Here is a 20,610-nt window from a genome sequence, read left to right on the forward strand (position 1 = left end):
TGTTCCTAGTGCATACACCCGAGACACCCTGCACCTCCATTATTAAGCACTGCATCAGACGAGGCAACATGGAAAAACTTCTCTTGATGCTTTATAGGTAAGGCAATGAGCTGAAGGGCAGCCCTTAAACCTTTGCTGAAACTAATGCCAGGATTTAGCCCAGCTATTTCAAAACAACCAAGGAGCAACAAAACTTTCCTGTGGATTGCAAAGGAGATTCCCACAGACAGCACTAATTATTAGGAGAGCCCATGTTCATTTACATCACCAGTAACCGACCCTGCTAGATGGCTTCAGACAACCCTCCAGGCCCCAGATCTTCCACCAAGATGCTCAAGTAAGCACGGGGAAGCCCAGTGTCCTTATTTCACCAGCAGCGCGAAGGCTCTCCCTACTCTGAGGAAGAATAATCGCCCAGGATATAATGACACACCACAACGACGAGCCGCCGTGCTCTCACAAAGCACAACCCAAACCGCGCACGCAGCTTAACGGCTGCCAATGAAACGCGCACGCAGCGCTATGCGCATGCGCGGTAGCGTGTGACGCGTTTGCGTCAGACGTAGTCTCGACGTGGGGCGGGGTGGGGGGTAACGGCGCGGTTTTTCAAAATGGAGGCGCTGGGGGCAGATAGCGGCCGCGGGGCCCAGGACCGAGCAGGCCTGGGCCGGGCCGAGCGGCCGAGGGTGCCGTAATGGGTAGCCGCGGCCGGAGCCCTGAGAACTGGTAGAGGGACCCAGGGAGAGCGGCCGGCGCCATGGCGACCTGCATCGGCGAGAAAATCGAGGTGCGGAACGCAGTCCTCCCCGCACCGCCATTTGCCGGGAGCGCGGGGCTGGCGGTGGCGAGAGGCCGGGGGGCGGCTCGATCTTCTCCCGGTCGGTTGGTCTGTGGGAGGGGGTGGTAAGACGTCGAGCGGGGCTTCTCCCTGGTCCACCTGCGCCCTCGCTGCCTGTCCCCTAACTGTGATGGGGCGGACAAAGGTGCCTCCCAGGCTGGGCCGCTGGCCGAGCAGGCGTGGGGATCAGCCAGCCCGCCCCCTGCCCTGGGGCTGTGGAGCCGTGTTCCCCCCGCCCCGCTGGGGGGCTTGGCCTGGGCGGAGTGCCCGGGGCGATGACACCCGTTCGGAGAGCGGCAGCTTCGCTGGCGCGCGTTTTGCGCGGGGATTTCGGCCGCCCTGGTGCTTTGTGTTCTCTGTGCCAGTGTTTACGGGGAGTGCGGAGGTCGCTCCCCAGCCGCTGCTATAGCAGCGGGAAGCCCGGGTGGGTGTTTCTCGGCCCCCGGGACCGGCGGGAGATGCGGCGGGAAGTTGTCCGCGCCGCCCTAGGTAGTGCGTAGTGCCAGAGCCAGTGCAGGTTGGCCGCCGTGCCGGGTGGAGGATGCGGCGCGGGGTGCAGCACGGCCCCGCCGGGGCCCGCCGCCGTTTCCCGGAGAGCTCCGTCCAGGTAGCCCTGGGGCGGCTGAGGGACTGCCCCAGCTTCAGAGGTGCGGGCTCTCCCCAGTTTTTGTAGGGAGTTCTGCGTGGGAGGGGAGGCAGGCTTCAAAGCTGGGTCTGACGGGCATGGTTTGTTTGTGCTGCAGGATTTCAAGGTGGGGAACCTCCTGGGAAAGGGCTCCTTCGCAGGGGTCTACAGAGCAGTATCCCTGAAAACCGGTCTGGAAGTGGCAATCAAAATGGTAAGGCAGCTAGCCAAGGGAGTCTCTTGTTTTCCAAGAGACTGAACAAGGTCGAGGTTACATGATTGGCCATTCATGCCTGGGTTGCTTGTTTGTATGTAACTGATATTTAGTTTAGGATTTTATCCTGAAAGATGCAGTACAACCAAATAGATTGTATTGATAATTAACATAAATGCTTACAGTGCTATTAAAAGAACTTAAGCTCAAATATTCAACCTTGGTTGGCCAGCCAGCCCTATAAGTTCTTATTAAGAAATTCATGACCACAAAAACTTCATTCAGAAGCTATGTGCCTGAAGAAGTCCTGGAAAAAATGCCTTGAAAATTTTCCCTTATTGCTAGGACAGACTTTGAGAAGGGAGCTTGTACACCGCAGGTGTTTTGCCAGATTTACTTACAATCTATAATACTTAAGTTTAACCACCTTTTACTATTAATTATATTTATCATATCTGCCTGGCAAAATCAGAATCAGGTTTCTCTGTATAAGTATTTCATGAAAGTTCTTAATTAGTATTGAAAATGCTAACACTTGTTTATTTTCAGAAAGTTGTGTTTTCTCCATTTATGGTACTTGTTTACGAAAAGCGTATATGAGGTTAAACTATGTGAAAATTTGTTTACATTTAGAAGTTTTCAGGCAAATGTGCCTTGAACATGAAAAATGTCAAGTTTGCTTGAAACTGATGTTTCTGTATCAGTGTTGCAGTGCTTTAAAAATATTGTCATCCATTTGCAGATAGATAAAAAAGCCATGCACAAAGTTGGAATGGTACAGAGGGTTCAGAATGAGGTGAAAATACATTGTCAGCTAAAGCATCCATCTATACTTGAGGTAAGAATCATGCTTTTGTAGAAAGGATAGTGTATGTGACTCGCTAGATAGGCAAAAAAGTACATTTAGGTGTTTCACTGTTTTATTAAGTTGGTGCTGTTCAGCCTGGAGAAGAAAAGGCTGTGTTGGAGACCTCATAGCAGCCTTCCAGTATCTGAAGGGGGCCTATAAGGATACTGGGGAGGGACTCTTTGTCAGGGACTGTAGTGACAGGACAAGGGGTAACGGGTTAAAACTTAAGGGAAATTTAGATTGGATATAAGGAGGAAGTTCTTTACTGTAAGGGTGGTGAGGCACTGGAATGGGTTGCCCAGGGAAGTTGTGAATGCTCCATCCCTGGCGGTGTTGAAGGCCAGGCTGGACAGAGCCTTGGGTGACATGATTTAGTGTGAGGTGTCCATGCCCATGGCAGGGGGGTTAGAACTAGATGATCCTAAGATCCTTTCCAAGTCTAACTACTCTATGACTATGTTCTAGCTTTATAACTATTTTGAAGATAGCAACTACGTGTACTTGATACTTGAGATGTGTCACAATGGTGAAATGAGCAGATACATAAAGAACAGAAAGAAACCCTTTTCAGAAGACGAAGGTAAAATTTTTTATTTTTTTTTCTTCTTCTTCTATGTAGCTCTCATTGCATTAACCTTTTGGCTTACTCAGTATTTAATTGTAGTTAAGGAATATTTAAAACTGCTATCACTGAACCTTCTATATCTTAAAATTTTGTGATATGTGATAATCTAGAGATTAAGTGCTATTAACACATATATTCACTTGAATGTCTTCTTTTGGTTTTGTTTGTGCCATTTTACAGTAGCTTGGGCTATTTGGGATTTAAAAAAAACAGTGATTTTAGAAGGTAGAAGTATGTGGAAGGTAGAGCTTGCTTTAGTACATTCAATTAAGTTGAAGCGTCGGTCAAGATAGGGAAGTTCCACAGGGAAATACTGGCAACTTCACATCCACAGATCTGCTCCCTTTGAGCGGTACCTCTTCACCTCAACATTATTGTGTTGCATGTCACCAGTTAGAAAACCTTCCAGATTGTAGTTTGCCTTATGTGGTATTGGAAGTATTTAGTGTGTTCAAGCTGCGTGTGGAAATGGAAGGTAATGCACTTAACTGCGTTGTGAATGGCTAAGTTAGGAGGGAAATATCCAATTTGACACTCCATCTAGAATTTTTAAAGGCCTAGTAGCTGAGGAGAAATTCTGCTATGGTTTTATGTAAGTTTCTTATGGAAAGCAGTGAAGTATCTGTCTTTCATTGAGAGTTTGCTGTCAGAGTAACGCTAAAAATTTATTTGGCTATGTTATTCTTTTAAATAGTGTTTTGGGAATAAAGTCTTGCAAAAAAAAAATCATTTCACTTATGAATTTACTCATGTTTCATTTTCTTACAGTTGACAAAGGATTTCAGTTAGAACACAAGACTACTGAAAGCTTAACCACAATAGTTAAGATGAACAGGGAAAACCCCAGCAAAGCAAGCTGCAGTGTATAGTGTTTAAGGGTACAGCCAAACAAGCTGTTGTGGTTACAGCTGATCTTGACTCTGTGGTTATTGCCCCTGCTGCTTCCAGACTTGCCATAAAGCCTCTTCTTTTGAAGAGAGGTTTCTACTGACATTTTGTTAGGCACCTGTCTTTGCCCACTGCTAAGAGAAGAAAGAGGGTTGTAAATGGTTTTCTCTAGAAAGAATGATTCTTAAAATTGCTGTAACTGCTACATCATAAATACATTATACTCTTTTAGCCTGGATGAGGTTTTGCTATTCTTGCTGTAAGCTGTAACTCTTGAATATTCCCTGATTTTCTAATATTATTGAATGTAAAGGCTGTCCCAATATTGTGAATTTAGAACTTTCGAAGTTTTAATACTATAAGCCTTGCCAGTTTGCTAATGATAAAACAAATATCATCCAAATTGTCTTCTATATTTTTTAATATTTTTGCACATAGTGAAGGTGCTTGCTTTTGTATTTTCTGTTTCTGAAAATGAGGAACTACTTAACTTTTTTAGTTTTTAAGAACCTAATTTTAAAAAGTGTAGGCCAACTGAAAATATTTCCAGTCCTGTTTACATTATTCTGTTAGCAATGAAACAAATATGATTACTGCATTAAAGAACATGTTTTAATGAACTTAGTCATGCTATGTTGCTTAAAGCAAAAACCAAATTCTAGTCTCGTTAGCATGATGCTTGAACATCCTTATAAGCAAGACCAATAGCAAACTTCAGAAAGTTACTTTCACTGCTTTGATTTCACTTACATGACTAAAACATCTGCCTTTGTGTTTTGACAGCCCGACACTTCTTGCATCAAATTATCACGGGTATGCTGTATCTTCATTCTCATGGAATACTGCACCGGGACCTCACCCTTTCTAATATCTTACTCACCAGTAATATGAATGTCAAGATTGCAGATTTTGGACTAGCAACTCAGTTGAAAATGCCTCATGAAAAGCATTACACCATGTGTGGAACTCCAAATTACATTTCTCCAGAGATAGCCACAAGGAGTCCACATGGACTTGAATCTGATGTGTGGTCTTTGGGCTGTATGTTTTACACTCTTCTTATTGGAAAGCCACCTTTTGACACTGACACAGTCAAGAACACTCTGAATAAAGTAGTACTAGCAGATTATGAAATGCCAGTCTTCCTATCAGGAGAAGCACAAGACCTTATACATAGGTTACTTCGCAAAAACCCAGCAGATCGTTTGAGTCTTTCCTCGGTGTTGGATCATCCCTTTATGTCTAGGTGTAGCTCTGCACGGAGTAAAGATTTGGGAACTTCGGAAGATTCCATGGACAGTGGAAATGCTACCATCTCTACAACCTTCACAGGCTCTTCCAGCATCAGCACCAGTGGTTCCTTGAAGGAAAAGAAGAAGCTGTTAGTTGGACAGCCACTCCCAAATAAAATTACTTTTTTTCCTAAAACCAAGAATTCCAGTGGTAATTCTTCAGTAGATGGAAGTGGTTCTTTTCATCAGTGGGGAATTCAGGGAAAAGAAATTGGCATAACTGGCAGGGGAAGAACTGTGCAACTTGAAGAGAGACCACATTCTCGCTACCTCCGAAGAGCCCATTCTTCAGATAGGTCTGGCACATCCCATAGTCAGACTCAAGGCATATCGAATATTGTTGAGAGATGTCACTCTTTAGAACTGCTTTCTAAGCCTAGAGTAGGAACAAGAGAAAATACAGAATGCTTTTCACCTGCAAACAGCTATACTGATATAGGAGAAATATTTCAGGAGAAGATTTCCAGTAATTCTGGTTCTTTTGAAGGACAACTATCTCCACCTGTAAAAGATAAACCACAGTAAGAATCAGTTTTTATTAAACTTATAGCTGCCTTACCTATTAAATGCATGATTTTTCTTCTGTAAGCTGTAGTAAGTGCCAAAAGTCCTTACGCTTATAATTAAGTATACTACATAGGAGAGAGCATAGTTGCTGTTGCAGGTTTACCTCTGCACTGTCTCTATCTTAAAGTTCATAGATGCAGCACATCAGCTAGCTAAATCATTGTTTTTATTTATCCAGGTAATACTCTATTATTATTTCAATGTGCAGCAAGTTGAGTATTTCTTTTCCCACAGTAATTATATTAGCCTTGTTAATTCTTCCTTACAGAAGAGACGTAGACTAGGGTAGAAGGCATTTAGAGTGTCATTACCGGTGTTTTTCTTTCTGCTCTGTTTGCTTTTGGGGGTTGCTTTTTTTGGTTGGTTAGCTGGTTTTGTTTTTTTTCCTGTAATGATTAGACAAGGTAGAGGACAAACCCAAATTAAATGCAAGATTAAGTGACAGATTATAAAACTGGTGTACCAGAAAGTTATCTTGGAGTGTTATTTTGCCATCTGACTCTTGGTTGTGTCTTCAGTTGTATTTTCTGTGTAAACACCTGACTGCTTGCTGTACATTGATGGACTTGCCCAGCTGATACAAACCAATTCAGGTGTCATACCTGCAAATAATGCTTCTTGTGTTGTTGGAGGCCTCATCTTTGCCTTAAGGGCAACAAGAGCCCTTTTTTATAACTTAGTTGATGCTTGTTTTGTTTTTTTCCCATCAACAGACAATGCTTTCTGGTTTTTCAATGCACGGACTATTGCATATCTTAGTTCTTGCATTTCTCTTCACTTTAAGAAGTGGTAACTTCATTTGATGGTTTCATGTGTCTTTCTTTTTGCAAATCAGTTCAGGGGAAAGGCAGATGAGCACTTGTAGAAAAAGTAAATGGAACAAGAGGTTTTTCTTGACTATTCGTGTTTGACATAAAGCTTTGTTCAGCAAGCTCAATTGAGAAATGTTTGATGAATCAAGAAATGATTTAAGCAAATGTTAACATAGTGCTCACTTGTATTCTCCTGACTCTTAATAGAGGCCTGCTGAATGTAAATGTGACAGAATATTAAGTATGGGGATTAACTAAATGGTAACTACTGTTTTATATGATTGATTATATGAAAGCCTCTTGTGTCTGTAGTTGACTTGAATGACAATCTTAAATGGAAGGTTTTAAGATGTAAATTATATACTTATGTGTGGGAGGGGCTGGGAAAGAACTGAGTCCTTACTGAAGTAATGGTCATTGCAAGAAGAAAGGACAAGGACAGACTATGGGGATAGAAAAACTCACAGGAGTTTAGTGTGAATTTACAAGAGGTCAGTGGTCTGCAGTAAGTGGTTTTGTGTGTATTTTTTATTCCTCAATATGTGGATTACAGTTTGAGATTATCTGTCACTATTTATGTGTCATGGTATAAAAAGCTGGTAAAAAAAAAAAAAAAAAAAGCCCTTTGCAATTTTGGGGGCTTATTATATTTTACATAAACTCAAATTATTTTAGGTGATAAGGTTGCCTGTGTATTTCAGCTGCATATTTGTTAATGCTGAATGAGATCCACAGGGCATCATCCCTTTGTCTAGGCTGTGAATTAACAACTAGATGCAGGAACAGCCATGGCTGGCAGCACTATCAATGGCTTGCTCTGTTCATATATGTCAATTCTAAGAGTCTACTAGTTAGTGCTAGCAGGCTTAAATTTGTGCTAAAAATTAGTAATAACTTTAATTCCATTTGAAAGCAGTCCTTTGTTTTTTTTGTGTGGTTGGTTTTTTTTAATGCTTTACCCAGTGAACTCTTCCCATGAAAAAATAGTATGTCCTTTGCTGTCTAGAGCTGCAGAATGCCACCTATGTTTCTTAAATATTCTTAGAGTGTTGTGGTTTCTGCAGCTGTAACACTAGCTTTTGTTGTGCAAGTGTCTTTGTAATCTTGATTACATGTGTAACTTTTATTTTGCAGCTCAAATTATCTCTGCCCAATGAAGCCCCAGGTTGGTTTGTTAGAGCAGAAGTCCCATACTGAAACAATGCAGCAGTGGCTTGGAAGCATGCAAACAAATGGTGTGTTACTAATCAATTGTGGGTTTTTTGCAGTCAAAATGTGTATATTGTTGGAAATTTCCCAAATGAAAAGCACAGGAGACCCTAAACTGACTTGTCACTGAACAAAAAAATTGACACAGATGTTGAAAGAAGCATAATGATTTCCAGGATCACTAATCTGTAGAATCATGACTAAGCAAGAAATATCCCATTGAAAGCATTGCTTTGTTTTCCCTTTTTGTCTAAGCTGTCACAAATGTGTTTCCTGAGACAGGAAGTTGGAAGGTTTTGTAGTTGTGTATTCCTCTTAAGCTGTTGTCTTGGTATAAAGAATTGTATGTAGCTGCCTTCATAAAAGTGAAGATATTGTACACTGAATTTGTATATTTAGCTTCTTAAAGTAAGGTCATTCTCTTTTAGTATTTTAGAAAAAGGAGGGATTGGGGGGAAGAGGGGAAAAAAAAATCTTTAACAAATTCTGGAACTTGCCATGATTAGTCAGTTGTGACCTGAAGCGTGTAAGTAAATACATGACAAAAGATTGTCAGGTGACTCAAAAGCACTGTTAATTTAGTTGTACAAATATGCCTTAAAAGAAAATGGGAGACCTCAGTGAATGACAAAGATAATGAGGCTGCAGAAGGAGAGGTGGAGGAAAAAACAAAAGACACAGAAGGGAAGGTGTTCTTTGTTATGCATCATGTTACATCATTTACAAATAATGTAATTTAATCATAAAACTAAATCACAGATCCATTCTGAACGTTTTTGTTTTAATATTACTGGACTCCTTCCCTTCTGTCTAGAGGGAATTGGAATAATATGACATATGGTCTGAATAATCCTATTTGGGTTTTTTGGTCCCTTCTCAACTGCCCTGCCACATGGCAGGAGGAGTGAGGAGAAAGTTGATGAAGGGCTTAAATATCAAAACTAGGAAAGCAATTGTAGGAAGTTTAAATATAAAAACAGGGTTTTGTCTTTTAACAAGTGACTGGAAATAAAACAAGGGATTTGGAGCATTCATTTAACAACTTGATTGCTAAAATCTCTGATGCTAACACACTCGTTAGATAAGCTGGAACTTAATGGTACTAGTGGTTATCTGAGTGCCAAGTAAACTGTTTCAACAGATTAAACATTTGTGTAAACTAATTCTTTTTTAAGTATCTATTTGAATTCAGTATGTTGTTTATAAATGGTTTTGCAAAATGAGTGGATTTATGTTAAGACTGAAGGCACTCTTAACTGAAATCTAGTAGCAGATTATTTTAAGTAGCACTGGAACTTTGTTAGCACTGGTATTGAACCATACTAAAGTCATAGCATAATGATATGGACTAAGCACTAAAGAAATCCCATTCTCCACTTGAGCCTTCTAAGATGATGCTTTGAAAAGTCTTTAAAAACACAATAGCATTTTTTTTCTTCTGACTGTGACTCTTTCAATCTACAATGCACTTTATGATGCTTTCAGTTCCACTGAGACCGCCTGCAGACCTAATGGGAAATAGTAATGCACATGGAGGTTTTCGGTATCATCTGGATGTGCAGCAAGATGCATCAAGAAATGCATGGAACACCTTAAAAGATATAAAGAATCATGATGCATCTGGTGACTGTCCACATTCTTTAAACCAGAGAAACCCAAAGAAATATAACCCTGGAGTTCTCTGTAAATCTGAGAAAATCCAGCCATCGTCTTCTACGTGTGTCCTTTGGTCAGCTTCAGAAGAAGACGAAACATGGGGCAAAGAACCACCAGCACATCAGAAACCTACACTGCGAAGTATAGTGTCACCTCTCAATGCTCATAGGCTTAAACCCATCAGGCAGAAAACAAAAAATGCAGTGGTATGTATCAGTTCTTAAATGGGAAACAACTTCACTATTAAATACGATGTGACTATCTCTTAAAATCACTTGGTAAATTAAAATAATTTTTCTCAGAAAACTTAATGTAATTTTAAAATACATTATAGATTAGTAAGATGCAATTTAGTTTTCACATGTGGAATATTTGTGGTCAGTTCCTGCAATGACATGGCATTGCTTTTAGCTTGCAAGCAAAGAAACTGTAAAGTAGACATAACAAACACTAAGTGCATATATGCTTCCTACAGTTCTAGAACTTTACTGCTTAGCTGTACAGCTGCATTTAAGATTTTAACTACGTCAAACACTTTTACAGATCAGATGAATAACCAGATTTGAAATTAAAACGGTCTTTCTCTCAAATGAAAATGTAAATCTTTCCTATAGTGCTGCTTTTTGCCATTGGGTAGGAAAGGAAAACAATTCTTTTAATCCTTACTGATTGCATAATTTTTTGGGTTAGTTCATTCCCTTTTGCCTTTTGTTCCATCTCTTATAGTATCACTTAATCCTGTCATTTTTCCCTCCCCCCCCTCCCAATTATTCTTTTAAAGAAGAACAATAGATCTGACCTGTCTGTGTTTGATTTGTCATTCAGGAAGCCCCACCCCCACTGACCAGGCTTATAACCTTCAGTCATGCTGAAGTGCTCTGTTCTAAATCACACTTAACAGCAAAAGTAACAGTCGTGTTGTTTAACCTGTATATTTAATATATTTTAGGTGAGCATTCTAGATACTGGGGAAGTGTGTATGGAGTTTCTAAAAGAACACCATTCGCAAGAATTTGTGAAAGAAGTTCTCAGAATATCTTGTGATGGAAACCTAGTGAGTGTGCTTTCAATTTCGTCAGTGTTGTATAAAGGCTTTGGAGTATTCTATTCTTTCAGAGTTTTTTTAATTTTTGTTTAAGTGATTATTTGCTTGGAGATGCAGTGTTCACATATGTACAGCTGAAAGCTCCTTCCCCCCCCCGTAGTACAGCCACGCAAATGCACATATCAAGCAATTCCTAACAAGCAGAATTGGACTTGACTTTTGCAATAGGTGAAGTATTGTTGAGAAACAGCTGCTGTTACATAATTACGTAGAGAAATAGAGCAGTCATGGTAAATTACAGTAATTAATTAAACTAGGACTTGATTCCTTAGCTGTTAACAGTAGGGAGTGCTGTTGTAAGTTGCAACTGTAAACACTTTTTTCCCCCTTTTTGTAGGTTGCAGTTTATCATCCAAATGAAGGAAGAGGCTTCCTTCTCGATGACAGACCTCCTGCTCCTCCTGAAGGCATCTCTATGTATAATTTTGACAACTTGCCAGGTAACCTGAAATTTATTTAAAAAATATGATGATGAATGCAATGTTTAAGCAAATCTTGTTTGAGACTTTTTAGCTTTTAGCCACTACTTTTCAGATAATTGTGAAGGTAAAACTTTCAGAATAAGGGTCAAGCTACAGTTTAACTGGGAATTGCATTTTGAAACTTGACAAGGAAGGATTTTAATTTATTTTGTGTGGAAGTTAAAAGGAGGCACCCCTCTACAATGTAGTATACTAAAATTAAATCTTTCCTCATCTTATTGATATTGGAAGCTGCTTAAATAAGAGTGGAAGAAATATTACCAAGTCATTTTAAAATCAGCAATTTTACATTGTGCTTCTTAATATCCATAACTTGGCGGAGGAAAAGGAAGGACATATATTTGAAAGCATTGACAGAGTGTTTAATGTAGACAGATGAAGAACAAATATAAGCTGACAATATTAAGTTCTTGAGGCGAGCAGATTTCTCTACTAACTAGAGATCAAAGCTGGGTTTTACCTATAGCTAGGAAGCCAACTGGACTACAATATCTAGTTGAATGGTATGTGCAGCACTATACTGTTATTTAGGTTCTGAACTATGTTAATTAAAGCTATTCATACGAAGCTATTTAATATGCATACTTTTCTAAAAGTTGGTGAAAATAAGCCTGTTTCTTTGAACGTACTTCTATAAAGTACTTAAATACTAGATAGGCAAATGTTGTGAGTAATGCATATTTTCAATTGCTACTTTTCAAGCTGGTGCACAGGGAAAAGTCTGACTTTTTGATAAAAGTTTAAAAATTTTTCCTTTTTTAGAAAAGTACTGGAAAAAATACCAGTATGCAGCCAAGTTTGTGCAGTTGGTAAGAACAAAAACCCCCAAAGTTACATTCTACACAAGATATGCCAAGTGCATGTTGATGGAAAATTCACCCACTGCAGATGTTGAAGTTTGTTTTTATGATGGTATGTATTCATTTTTGTAATTATGCAGATAGTTATAGCATGTTATTAAAGCTGCACTAAAATATTCCTGAACACTAAAAAAATAATTTGGGTTGAAGAAGACTCTGTTTTGCCACTCTGCTTTCATTCTAGCATCTGCAGATGACTTTTATTATTCCTTAGTTCCTCACTGGTATCTTCTTCCGGGAATAAGTGTTGCAAAAGTGTTACTGAAATTACACCTTGGTTTTATCAATGAGCTCTTTGCATCTTCATTTGGTAGATAACCTGGTTAGTGAAAGATGGGTCCCTACTCCTAAGCTTTCAATGTTAATGAGGTATAGTGTTACAAAGAACACTCGCTGGAGAAAGCAGTTGGCTGCCTTTTCCAACTCTGCCCTTTATAAACTTGACTGCACTGGCAGTTGTTTTCTCACTGTAGACTGCTATCAACTAGTTTCCTTTGCCACATGCTTAGATAAACCCCAACAGGATTTATGACAAAAAAACCCAGCTCTGTGATTCAATGTAGAACTGCTGTTGAAAGAATGGGTATCTCTTTTAAAACCATATTAAAATACGATAGAGCCTACTCTAACCAACCATTAGAGATGTTGGATTTGTCTCAGATTAGCGTTTAGAAGGGTAGCTCTTAAAATATGTAGTAAATACATTATTCTGCCCATTTAAGTGGTGATCTTTGGCCATAGAGGACATTCCATTAACATCCCAGTCCCAATTTAAGTGGCTATTTATTTCTGCTAGATATAAAGCTTATGAAGGAGTGGTTTTATTCTTGCAGTAAGCAACTCTGAGATACACTTTAGTAGAGTAGAATGTAATGGCCAAAATATGTACTTTATAGATACTGGTATCTTATAAATTCACAGTCTAAGCTTTTACCTGTTGTTTTTCACAGGAGCAAAGATACATAAGACAGCTGGTGTAACTCGTGTGATTGAAAAATCGGGGAAATCCTTCACTTTGAAAGGAGAAAGCGAAGCAGGTTTGAAGAAGGAAATACAAGTTTATATGGATCATGCAAATGAGGTAAATTGTTTCATATAGGCCTTTTCCAGTACAAACCAACTTTCTGAGAATTCAGTTTCTCTTTCACAAATGTGCGTCTGATGTTGCTTTTCATAGTTTTCATTATACTAATAAGCAGGGATGACAAAGAGCAAATATCTATGTGGTAACAGTAACAATGCCTCGTTACGAAGACTTAGAGGAGAGTCTTACTACTGTGTAAAGCAGATTTGTCTGTCTGGTGAAATGATTGAGCAGAACAGATGAAGCTGCCTTATACAAGATTAAAAACAATCCCCTCCAAAAAAAGCCAAAAAAACCAAACACAAAAACCTGCCAAGTGTCTGTCTAGCCTTCCTGCTGTGCTTTCCAGCTCTTGTTTTATGGTGCCCAATTAGAAGTCACCAGAGTAATTTTTATGTTGATGAACTTAGGAAACAGTAAAAATATAGTACAAATTTTCTGTTCGGTCCTCCTGATGTTCTGTTACTTCCTGGACTAGCATTCGGGGGTCATCTAGTCTTGCTAAAAGGGGCGGACATGTGATTATTAAGAGCATAATTACAGATATGCTGAAGTTATGAAGAAGTCTTGCTGTAGTATAGCTTCTTGAGTTGCCTCCATCATACATGAGTGCAGCTATTCAGTAGTGTTGAAAAAAAACAATGTTTCCTTTTGTAGGCTCACCTGCCTTTACTAAGCATGTATGAAATAGTTACTCTGTTCTCAGTTAAAATCTTTAACAAGCCCCTTCTAATTCCAGGGACATCGTATATGCCTTGCCCTGGAATCTGCTGTTTTGGAAGAAGAAAAAAGGAGTGCAAGTGTTCCGTTTTTTCCAATAATTGTTGGAAGGTAGTATCTTTCATTTGGAATATTCAAATGCATATTTTCTACTAAGCAGCCTAATGTTTACAGAAGCCAGAGTTGCTTAACAGAGGCTTATAGCCACTAGCAAGATAAATATTAACTTGAAAGCCTGTATGAACACCTTATATTGGACCCGCAAAGCCTCCTTTGATACTAGGACAACATACACTTGTAGCTAAAACAGGGCAAGAATTAGCATGTGTAAAAAGAATTGTGCAGACCAGTGCTGTCAAGTGCTTTCTACAGCCCGTGGTAAACCGAAGGAAAAGCTACATCTCCTCACCTGTTTTAGTCCCTTTTGTACAGACCCTTTCCCAATTTTTCTCATTATTTTTCAGAAAACCTGGCAATACTGAATCGCCACAGGCTGTAGCACCTCCACTGCTGGACAATATCAACTCTGTAAAAGAACCTGTGGCACTGGACGGAAATACAGCTGCTGGATCTACCCCAGTTCAATCTCCAAACTGTACTCCTTCTGTAAGTACACAAGAATATACAGTAGTGGACACTACTCTCCAGTAGGAATTCAAATATTGTTAGTTTATTTGAACTAATGGAATTATGTTTGCATGGGTTGTAAGCTTTCATTAGCCATTTGTGAGCATATTGACTAGAAAAGTTAACTTTGATTTCAGCTAACTTTTGATAGCTAGATTCAAGGTCATCTGAAAAAATCAAAATCTTCCAAAACTTTACTACAAATTCTTCATGGGAACACAGTTTGAAAATTTGTTCAATGTTACATGGTGCATCTTCAGTTTATTTTGGACAGCACCAATGTGCCCTCAGGCCTGTATATCACATGGTAGTCACAAGGGATATTAGCGCTTGAGGAAGCTGTTCTGAAATAATCTAGTGTTAGTGTATATAAAAAACATGTAAGTGAAATACATTTATATGTGTAGTCAACAAGGCTTTGTGTGTCATTTCATTTAGCTGGTTTAAAAGACCCACCAAGATTCAGTTGCTGCATCACAGCCCTGTACAACTTCCCTGGCTGGACTGAATTATATTGGGCTCTTGGCACGCTCAGTTTGTATCATCTTACCTTTGCTGAATTTATGTGGCTATGCATTTCTGTTCTTTTGATTGTGTAGCACATGTCCTCAGTGCAGAATCTGTCGGTTTTTGCTTGGCTGAAATGAAGCAGGCAACTAAAATTCCTGCAGGTTTCAGTACTAGTATTGATTCTTACGCTGACTTAAGGTTACCCATTACCAGAGTTCTAGTTCAAGGGTTCAGCATTCAAACTCGTTCTTTGTTTGTCATACAGCAAACGCTTAAGTCTTTGTAAGACTTCCACTGTTTGCTTTCTCTTCTAAAATACCTATTTCTAAGCAAAATATCACAATGACTGGTTGCCTTTCATGTTACTCTTGACTCTGTCATATTCTTGATACTTGAACTAGGTCTGTGTATCCTGAGGTACAGCTTGTTGTTTCTTTCAGGTTCCTGTAATTATCTGGATCCTGAACTCTTTCCTGACCAAGCTCTCCTATCTCAGAGGCATCCCCTGACTTGCATCTTGTCACTGAACCCTGACTCTTAAATACTAATAAGCACACCACCTCATCTGTCTTCTCTCTGACTATGGGAGGAGGTACTGTAGTAGTAGAACTTCTAAGGAAGCAGATGTGTTCCTCCTAGGCATTAGTGGTGGTGGTGGTGTCTTGAAGTCCTCCGTTATTCTTAATACATCACTATTGTCTCTGTAAACCTAGAATAGCCTTTGCATGTGCTGTAAAACTCTTGTATTTATGTTTCATACTCTAGTTTCCAATTAATAGCAATGTCTGTATGTCTGTAGAATATTGTGGTCACCTGAATGAGAGCTACTGTGCTATTGGGCTGTTATGTGCTGAACACTTGCTGCAGATGGACAGTGTTTTGTGATAGTCAAATAAGGGAAAAAATGAGGTGTAAGTAGAAAACGTCTGCTTAGGGAGGGTGATTCCTTTGAGTACAGGGAAGTGGTAGGAAGATCTGTTGTAATACTGACTCTTATGAAGCCCTGTGGTGTTTTCATAATGTAATGCTGGTAAGTGAAGCATATAGGCTAAATCTGTCTGTATATATAGAAAGATTAAAACAGGTGGTAGTTGACCACTTTACTTCGTTTGTAATCAGTTGATTGATACCAAGGCTGCTAATACTAAGTATTTCTGGGTTTTAGGTGGTGTCATTTGAAAAGCCTACATTCCTGACCAATACTGTGGAAACTACATACTCCTCTGTTCATCAAACAGAATGCAGCCCAAATACAGCCCAACTTTTAAAATCTGTCTTTGTGAAAAATGTTGGTTGGGCTTCTCAGGTGAGGAATACTGATAAAGGAGGGGAATCTGTTCTTTTCCTGTTAAACTTGAGATACATATTTTAAAGTCAGTAACTTTAAACTTGATCGGGGAGGGATACATTCATATGTGCTCTGGTACACTTTAAATCTGAAAATGAGTATGTGGCAGAATCGTTCCTAATACATATCTTGGATAAATACCATGCTGAACTAGGTAAGTAGAAGAAATCAAAATAATACTGAAGTATTTCAGTTATTACAGTTTTTCTGTGGTGGTTATTGCTTATTTCAGGAAGTCTGATTCTTGAGACTGTGTGAGACTGCATACTCCAAAGTAGTATACATGTGATCTTTAAAAGACTAACCACAAAACTTTAAGTCACTTCAATTATTAGAGATATTCTAGGTACGTAGCCTTTGATGCCCTCAAATCACAATGCAATTTCTCTTATTAGCTGACCAGTGGAGCAGTATGGGTTCAGTTTAATGATGGATCCCAACTAGTAGCCCAAGCAGGTGTTTCTTCCATCACTTACACATCTCCAGATGGCCAGACAACGAGGTGAGTCTATTAGAGCTATAAAAATAGTTGCTGTCAGTGCAAGGTGGTTAGACATAAGGTATACTTCAACTTCATAGCTGCTATTCATTTTGGTTTGGAAACATTAGAACTTAGCTTTTCAATCACTTCTCAGTTGATTAGCTTATATAAGCTCAATAAAGAGAAAAAAATACAGTTTTGACTGAGATCTGGATAAATAAATGAAAACAAAATAAAACCCAGCTGCAAATGCATCTACTTGGTCTCCAGAGTATAGCCACTATTCATGTACAGTATTTAAGGGCAGGAGAGGGAGAAAAGCGAGGTTTTAGTATTTGCTGGTGTTAAGACACTGCCAGATTAGGGAGATAAGATGTTGACACTGATGTGTCAGTCAGGCTAAGCTTTACCTGAGCACTCTGGACAGTGGGCACTTCCCATACGAATACAGCCACTGAGTAACATGTTTCCTCTGTACAAAGCTTGAGACAGTAGGATACAGTCTGTTCAGATACTAGTGCAGCTTAAACATTGTTTAGATATTTTCTTGATCTGAAACACCTTTCAGAATACACATAGGGAAAGGGAGCCTAGAATTATGCCTTCAAGCTCCGGTTAATGTGTCTTGATATGCTTAAAATCTCCTTGATTTAGTGGCTTGCCTTTTTATAGGCAAGTTTCAAAATAAACTGTCCAGATAGAAATTATTTCAAGCATCTAATTTTTTTCTGTGCTTTATTTCCCATTATAGGTATGGAGAAAATGATAAGTTGCCAGAATACATCAAAGAGAAGCTGCACTGTCTGTCTTCTATTCTTGTGATGTTTACCAATCCAGCTGGTCCCCACTGATTAAAGCAATGCAGGTGTCTGGACAAAAGAGCTTAATAAACTCACTCACTGACTTTCAAGTGATGTGACTATTCTTACTCAGCTTACACAGAAATTCTTCCAAAAGCTGGTAAAAAAAGGAAAAAGAAAAAATAGGAAGGGCAGAGTTGCTCTGTTAATGTGTAGCCAATTGCTTGTGAAGTTTTATGCAGACTTTTTTTCCCTCAAAATGATGGATAAACCTGCTCAAGCAAAACTTTGAGCAGCTTAATTCTAGACAGCATCAACTTCTTGGAAATAATCTGAATCTGTTGGATTTGGTTTTGGATTTTTTTTTTTCTTCCCCACTGCTTACTGAGTGCCAGCAATCAAGGAAAATGCATCTGTGCTGTTGAAGTGTTTGTATTTGTAAATAACTTATTTTTTACGTCTTGCAAGTAATATATGTAAATATGTATATGTTTTATAACTGTTTTTAGACCTTTTTGTAGCAGCAGCTTTAACTTCCCTGCACAAGCATTTTATATAAAAAAAAAAAAATAAATGCAATGGCAATTGTCCAGATCTGTTTCATGTTTGTGTGTGGTTTAGTGAAAGCCCTTTCCTCTAGGTATTAAGCTACATTTATAACAGGAGCTGCTCTGGTGTCTTAGAGCAGTATGTGGCTGGAGTTTAAGACTGCTTGAAGCTTGGGAAGAAATGGTATAAAACTGTTGAATGATGTTAATTCTAACTTGCTGAACTGACAAAATGCACTAGGGTTTGTGTATTTAATATCTTTACCTCTGGCCTATATGATTAAAACCAGAAGCACATTTGATAGGAAAACAAACTACATATAATTTAGTAATTAATTCAGTTTGTTACTTTATAGAAATTTTATTAACTTTAGATACTTTTACCTTGTCTTAGACATTATTAGCATTAACAGTAGCGCTTTTTAAATATTTTGCTGGACTTTATTACAAGTCTTTGATAAAGCAAGTGCTGTGTGTAGCTCTTATGCAGACTTTAAGGTTTTTTGCATGTACCTGTAGATACAAATATTGTACATGCACATAAATGCGGCTTTTTAGAAGAAATGTTTTTGGTAAGTTACTCTTAAATCAACTGAGTTTTGAAGTAGGAAGTCAACTTTGCGAAGATGTGGGTCAGCACTGAATGTGAGAAGCTTGCATTATCAGCCACACTGATTATTTTTACTTCAGACACAATCTAGTTTTTTGTGCAAGCTGAAGGTACAAAGAGTTGAAGAATGCCTAAGCCACAGGCAGCAGAAAGGCATAAAGGCTTAAAAAAAAAGTCAGTAAGCTTGTAAGAAACAGAGTGATAATCCACTACAACCAAGCCACAGCTTAAACCACAGCTGGCCTAGGAAAATACAGACTACTCATGGCCAAAGAATTTAAAGTTTTGCTTTCTTATTTTATTCATGTAAACATACTAATGGGCCTTGTCTACCTTTTTTTTGGGGGGGGGGGAGGGGGATATTGTGTATTCTACAGATACTCACTGCAGTGAAGAGGCTTGAATCTAGTTTTATCCTTAACCCTTTAAATAAGTTACAGGTGAAACAATCCCTCTCCAAGTACCCAAACATATTCTCTTTAAGTTCGAAGTTAGCTAGCCTGAAGAACAACAGCAGTAAACCTCCTATGACATAAACAGTTAGTACAAACACTCAGCACAAACTGCGCTGTAGAATATGCAATCTTGTATTAGCCATTTTGAGAACTGCATTTCTCACCAGTTTCTCATGGCTGAAGGAACTTTTGGTTGCTGAAACCAAGCAGTTCATTTGGCAGCTTGTTTCCACCACTAAAACACAGTATTTCTTGTACCATTTCTTATGAATTGGCATATAAAAGAAATGCTTATAAAAGCAAAGTCTTTTCTCACAGCATTTTGTGATTCTGCAGCAGGAAAACTCCAGAGAGAATAAAACTTGTTGATTCCCTTCTGTCAGTATTGAAAAAAAATAACCTTTTTCAGTTTAGTGTTTGAACAATTGATGACATAGGAATATTAATTACATTTATTAAATTCAGTAACCATCAAGTATTAGACACAGTAAACTGCAGTTATTACAGATTTATTTTTACCCAGTAGTATTGAAATAGATAAAACAAACCCATACAGATAAGCTTAGGCCTCATTATGAAAGAGAATAATCTCACTTTTTAAAATAAACACTGAATAATTCAACCATTGTAAATTCATGTTTCTCATACTGTATTATCAGAAAAAAAATCTACACGTAACAGCACCTGGAGAGCCAGTGTCCTCTGTAATTAATATGACGTGGTTGCTCAGCACAGTGCATTCATTCTCTCAAATGGCAATGGAAGTGTAAACTATCATGCTTAGTATTTCCTTCTTGTAGTTAGGAAAGGCTGCGCATTATTTCAACTCTGTGCAGGTTACATTTCTTGCTACAAAAAGGCATTCAGCAAAACAGCAGAAGAAAAACTGCACATACAGTTTACTGTAGTTCAAGTAACAGCCATTACGGCTGCGATTTTCAATGTCTCTTCACCAACTTGAATACCCAAATCCCACATGAGCAGCTTGTGAAGTAGGCACCTACCTTTCTCTACAATTCTGTCACATTTTGTTTGAAATCCTGGAGAAGATGTGCTGACACGTACCAGTTTCCAAGGTAACAGATGTTGTATTAACCAGTGCTTACAAGCTAGCAAACTGAACATCCGAAGGTTCACTGAAGCAGTAATGTTTCCATACAAAGTGCATGCAGCTCAACTAATCTTGTAGTTAGAAAAGAGTAACTAATCCCGATTCACAGAATCAAGATAATACTTATTTTACTTCTTTCTGGAAAGGATGCGCATAACCTACGACCTTCACAGCTGCATTCCATACACAGGTACATCATTTAAACTGTACACGCTTCAAACGTTCACATCTCACTTGTTCACATCTCTTCCTCTGCTGCTAGAAAGGCAGAATACAAATGCTCCATTGCAGCA

The 20,610-nt window shown here is 38.9% G+C and overlaps 1 protein-coding gene across 2 annotated transcripts; it reads left to right on the forward strand.

Moving 5' to 3' along the window:
• The first annotated feature begins 591 nt into the window (after positions 1 to 591).
• On the forward strand, positions 592 to 18,185 carry PLK4 (polo like kinase 4). Of its 2 annotated transcripts, none has more exons than XM_061360279.1 (16): positions 592 to 787; positions 1,582 to 1,677; positions 2,420 to 2,515; positions 2,993 to 3,107; positions 4,824 to 5,853; positions 7,846 to 7,946; positions 9,406 to 9,782; positions 10,526 to 10,630; positions 11,019 to 11,121; positions 11,926 to 12,075; positions 12,974 to 13,104; positions 13,847 to 13,938; positions 14,292 to 14,433; positions 16,130 to 16,270; positions 16,708 to 16,814; positions 17,545 to 18,185. In XM_061360279.1, the coding sequence occupies exons 1-16, from the start codon at positions 758 to 760 to the stop codon at positions 17,642 to 17,644; spliced, it is 2,916 nt and encodes a 971-aa protein (XP_061216263.1). In that variant the 5' UTR covers positions 592 to 757; the 3' UTR covers positions 17,645 to 18,185. The 2 variants fall into 2 exon arrangements, with proteins under 2 accessions (XP_061216263.1, XP_061216271.1); XM_061360287.1 differs by having other exon boundaries at positions 14,292 to 14,430.
• The last annotated feature ends 2,425 nt before the right edge of the window (positions 18,186 to 20,610 follow it).

Source organism: Neopsephotus bourkii, unplaced genomic scaffold (assembly GCF_033783945.1).
Source record: "Neopsephotus bourkii isolate Nb327-2 ecotype Australia unplaced genomic scaffold, CSIRO-AGI_Nbou_v1 NB_107, whole genome shotgun sequence".
Classification (NCBI taxonomy): Eukaryota; Metazoa; Chordata; class Aves; order Psittaciformes; family Psittacidae; genus Neopsephotus; species Neopsephotus bourkii.

Coding starts and splice junctions, on each gene's coding strand:
- PLK4 (XM_061360279.1), top strand. CDS start 758: ATGGCGACCTGCATCGGCGAGAAAATCGAG. Junction 13,939..14,291: donor TTTCCAATAATTGTTGGAAG/GTAGTATCTTTC, acceptor ATTATTTTTCAG/AAAACCTGGCAATACTGAAT. Junction 16,271..16,707: donor ATGTTGGTTGGGCTTCTCAG/GTGAGGAATACT, acceptor TTCTCTTATTAG/CTGACCAGTGGAGCAGTATG.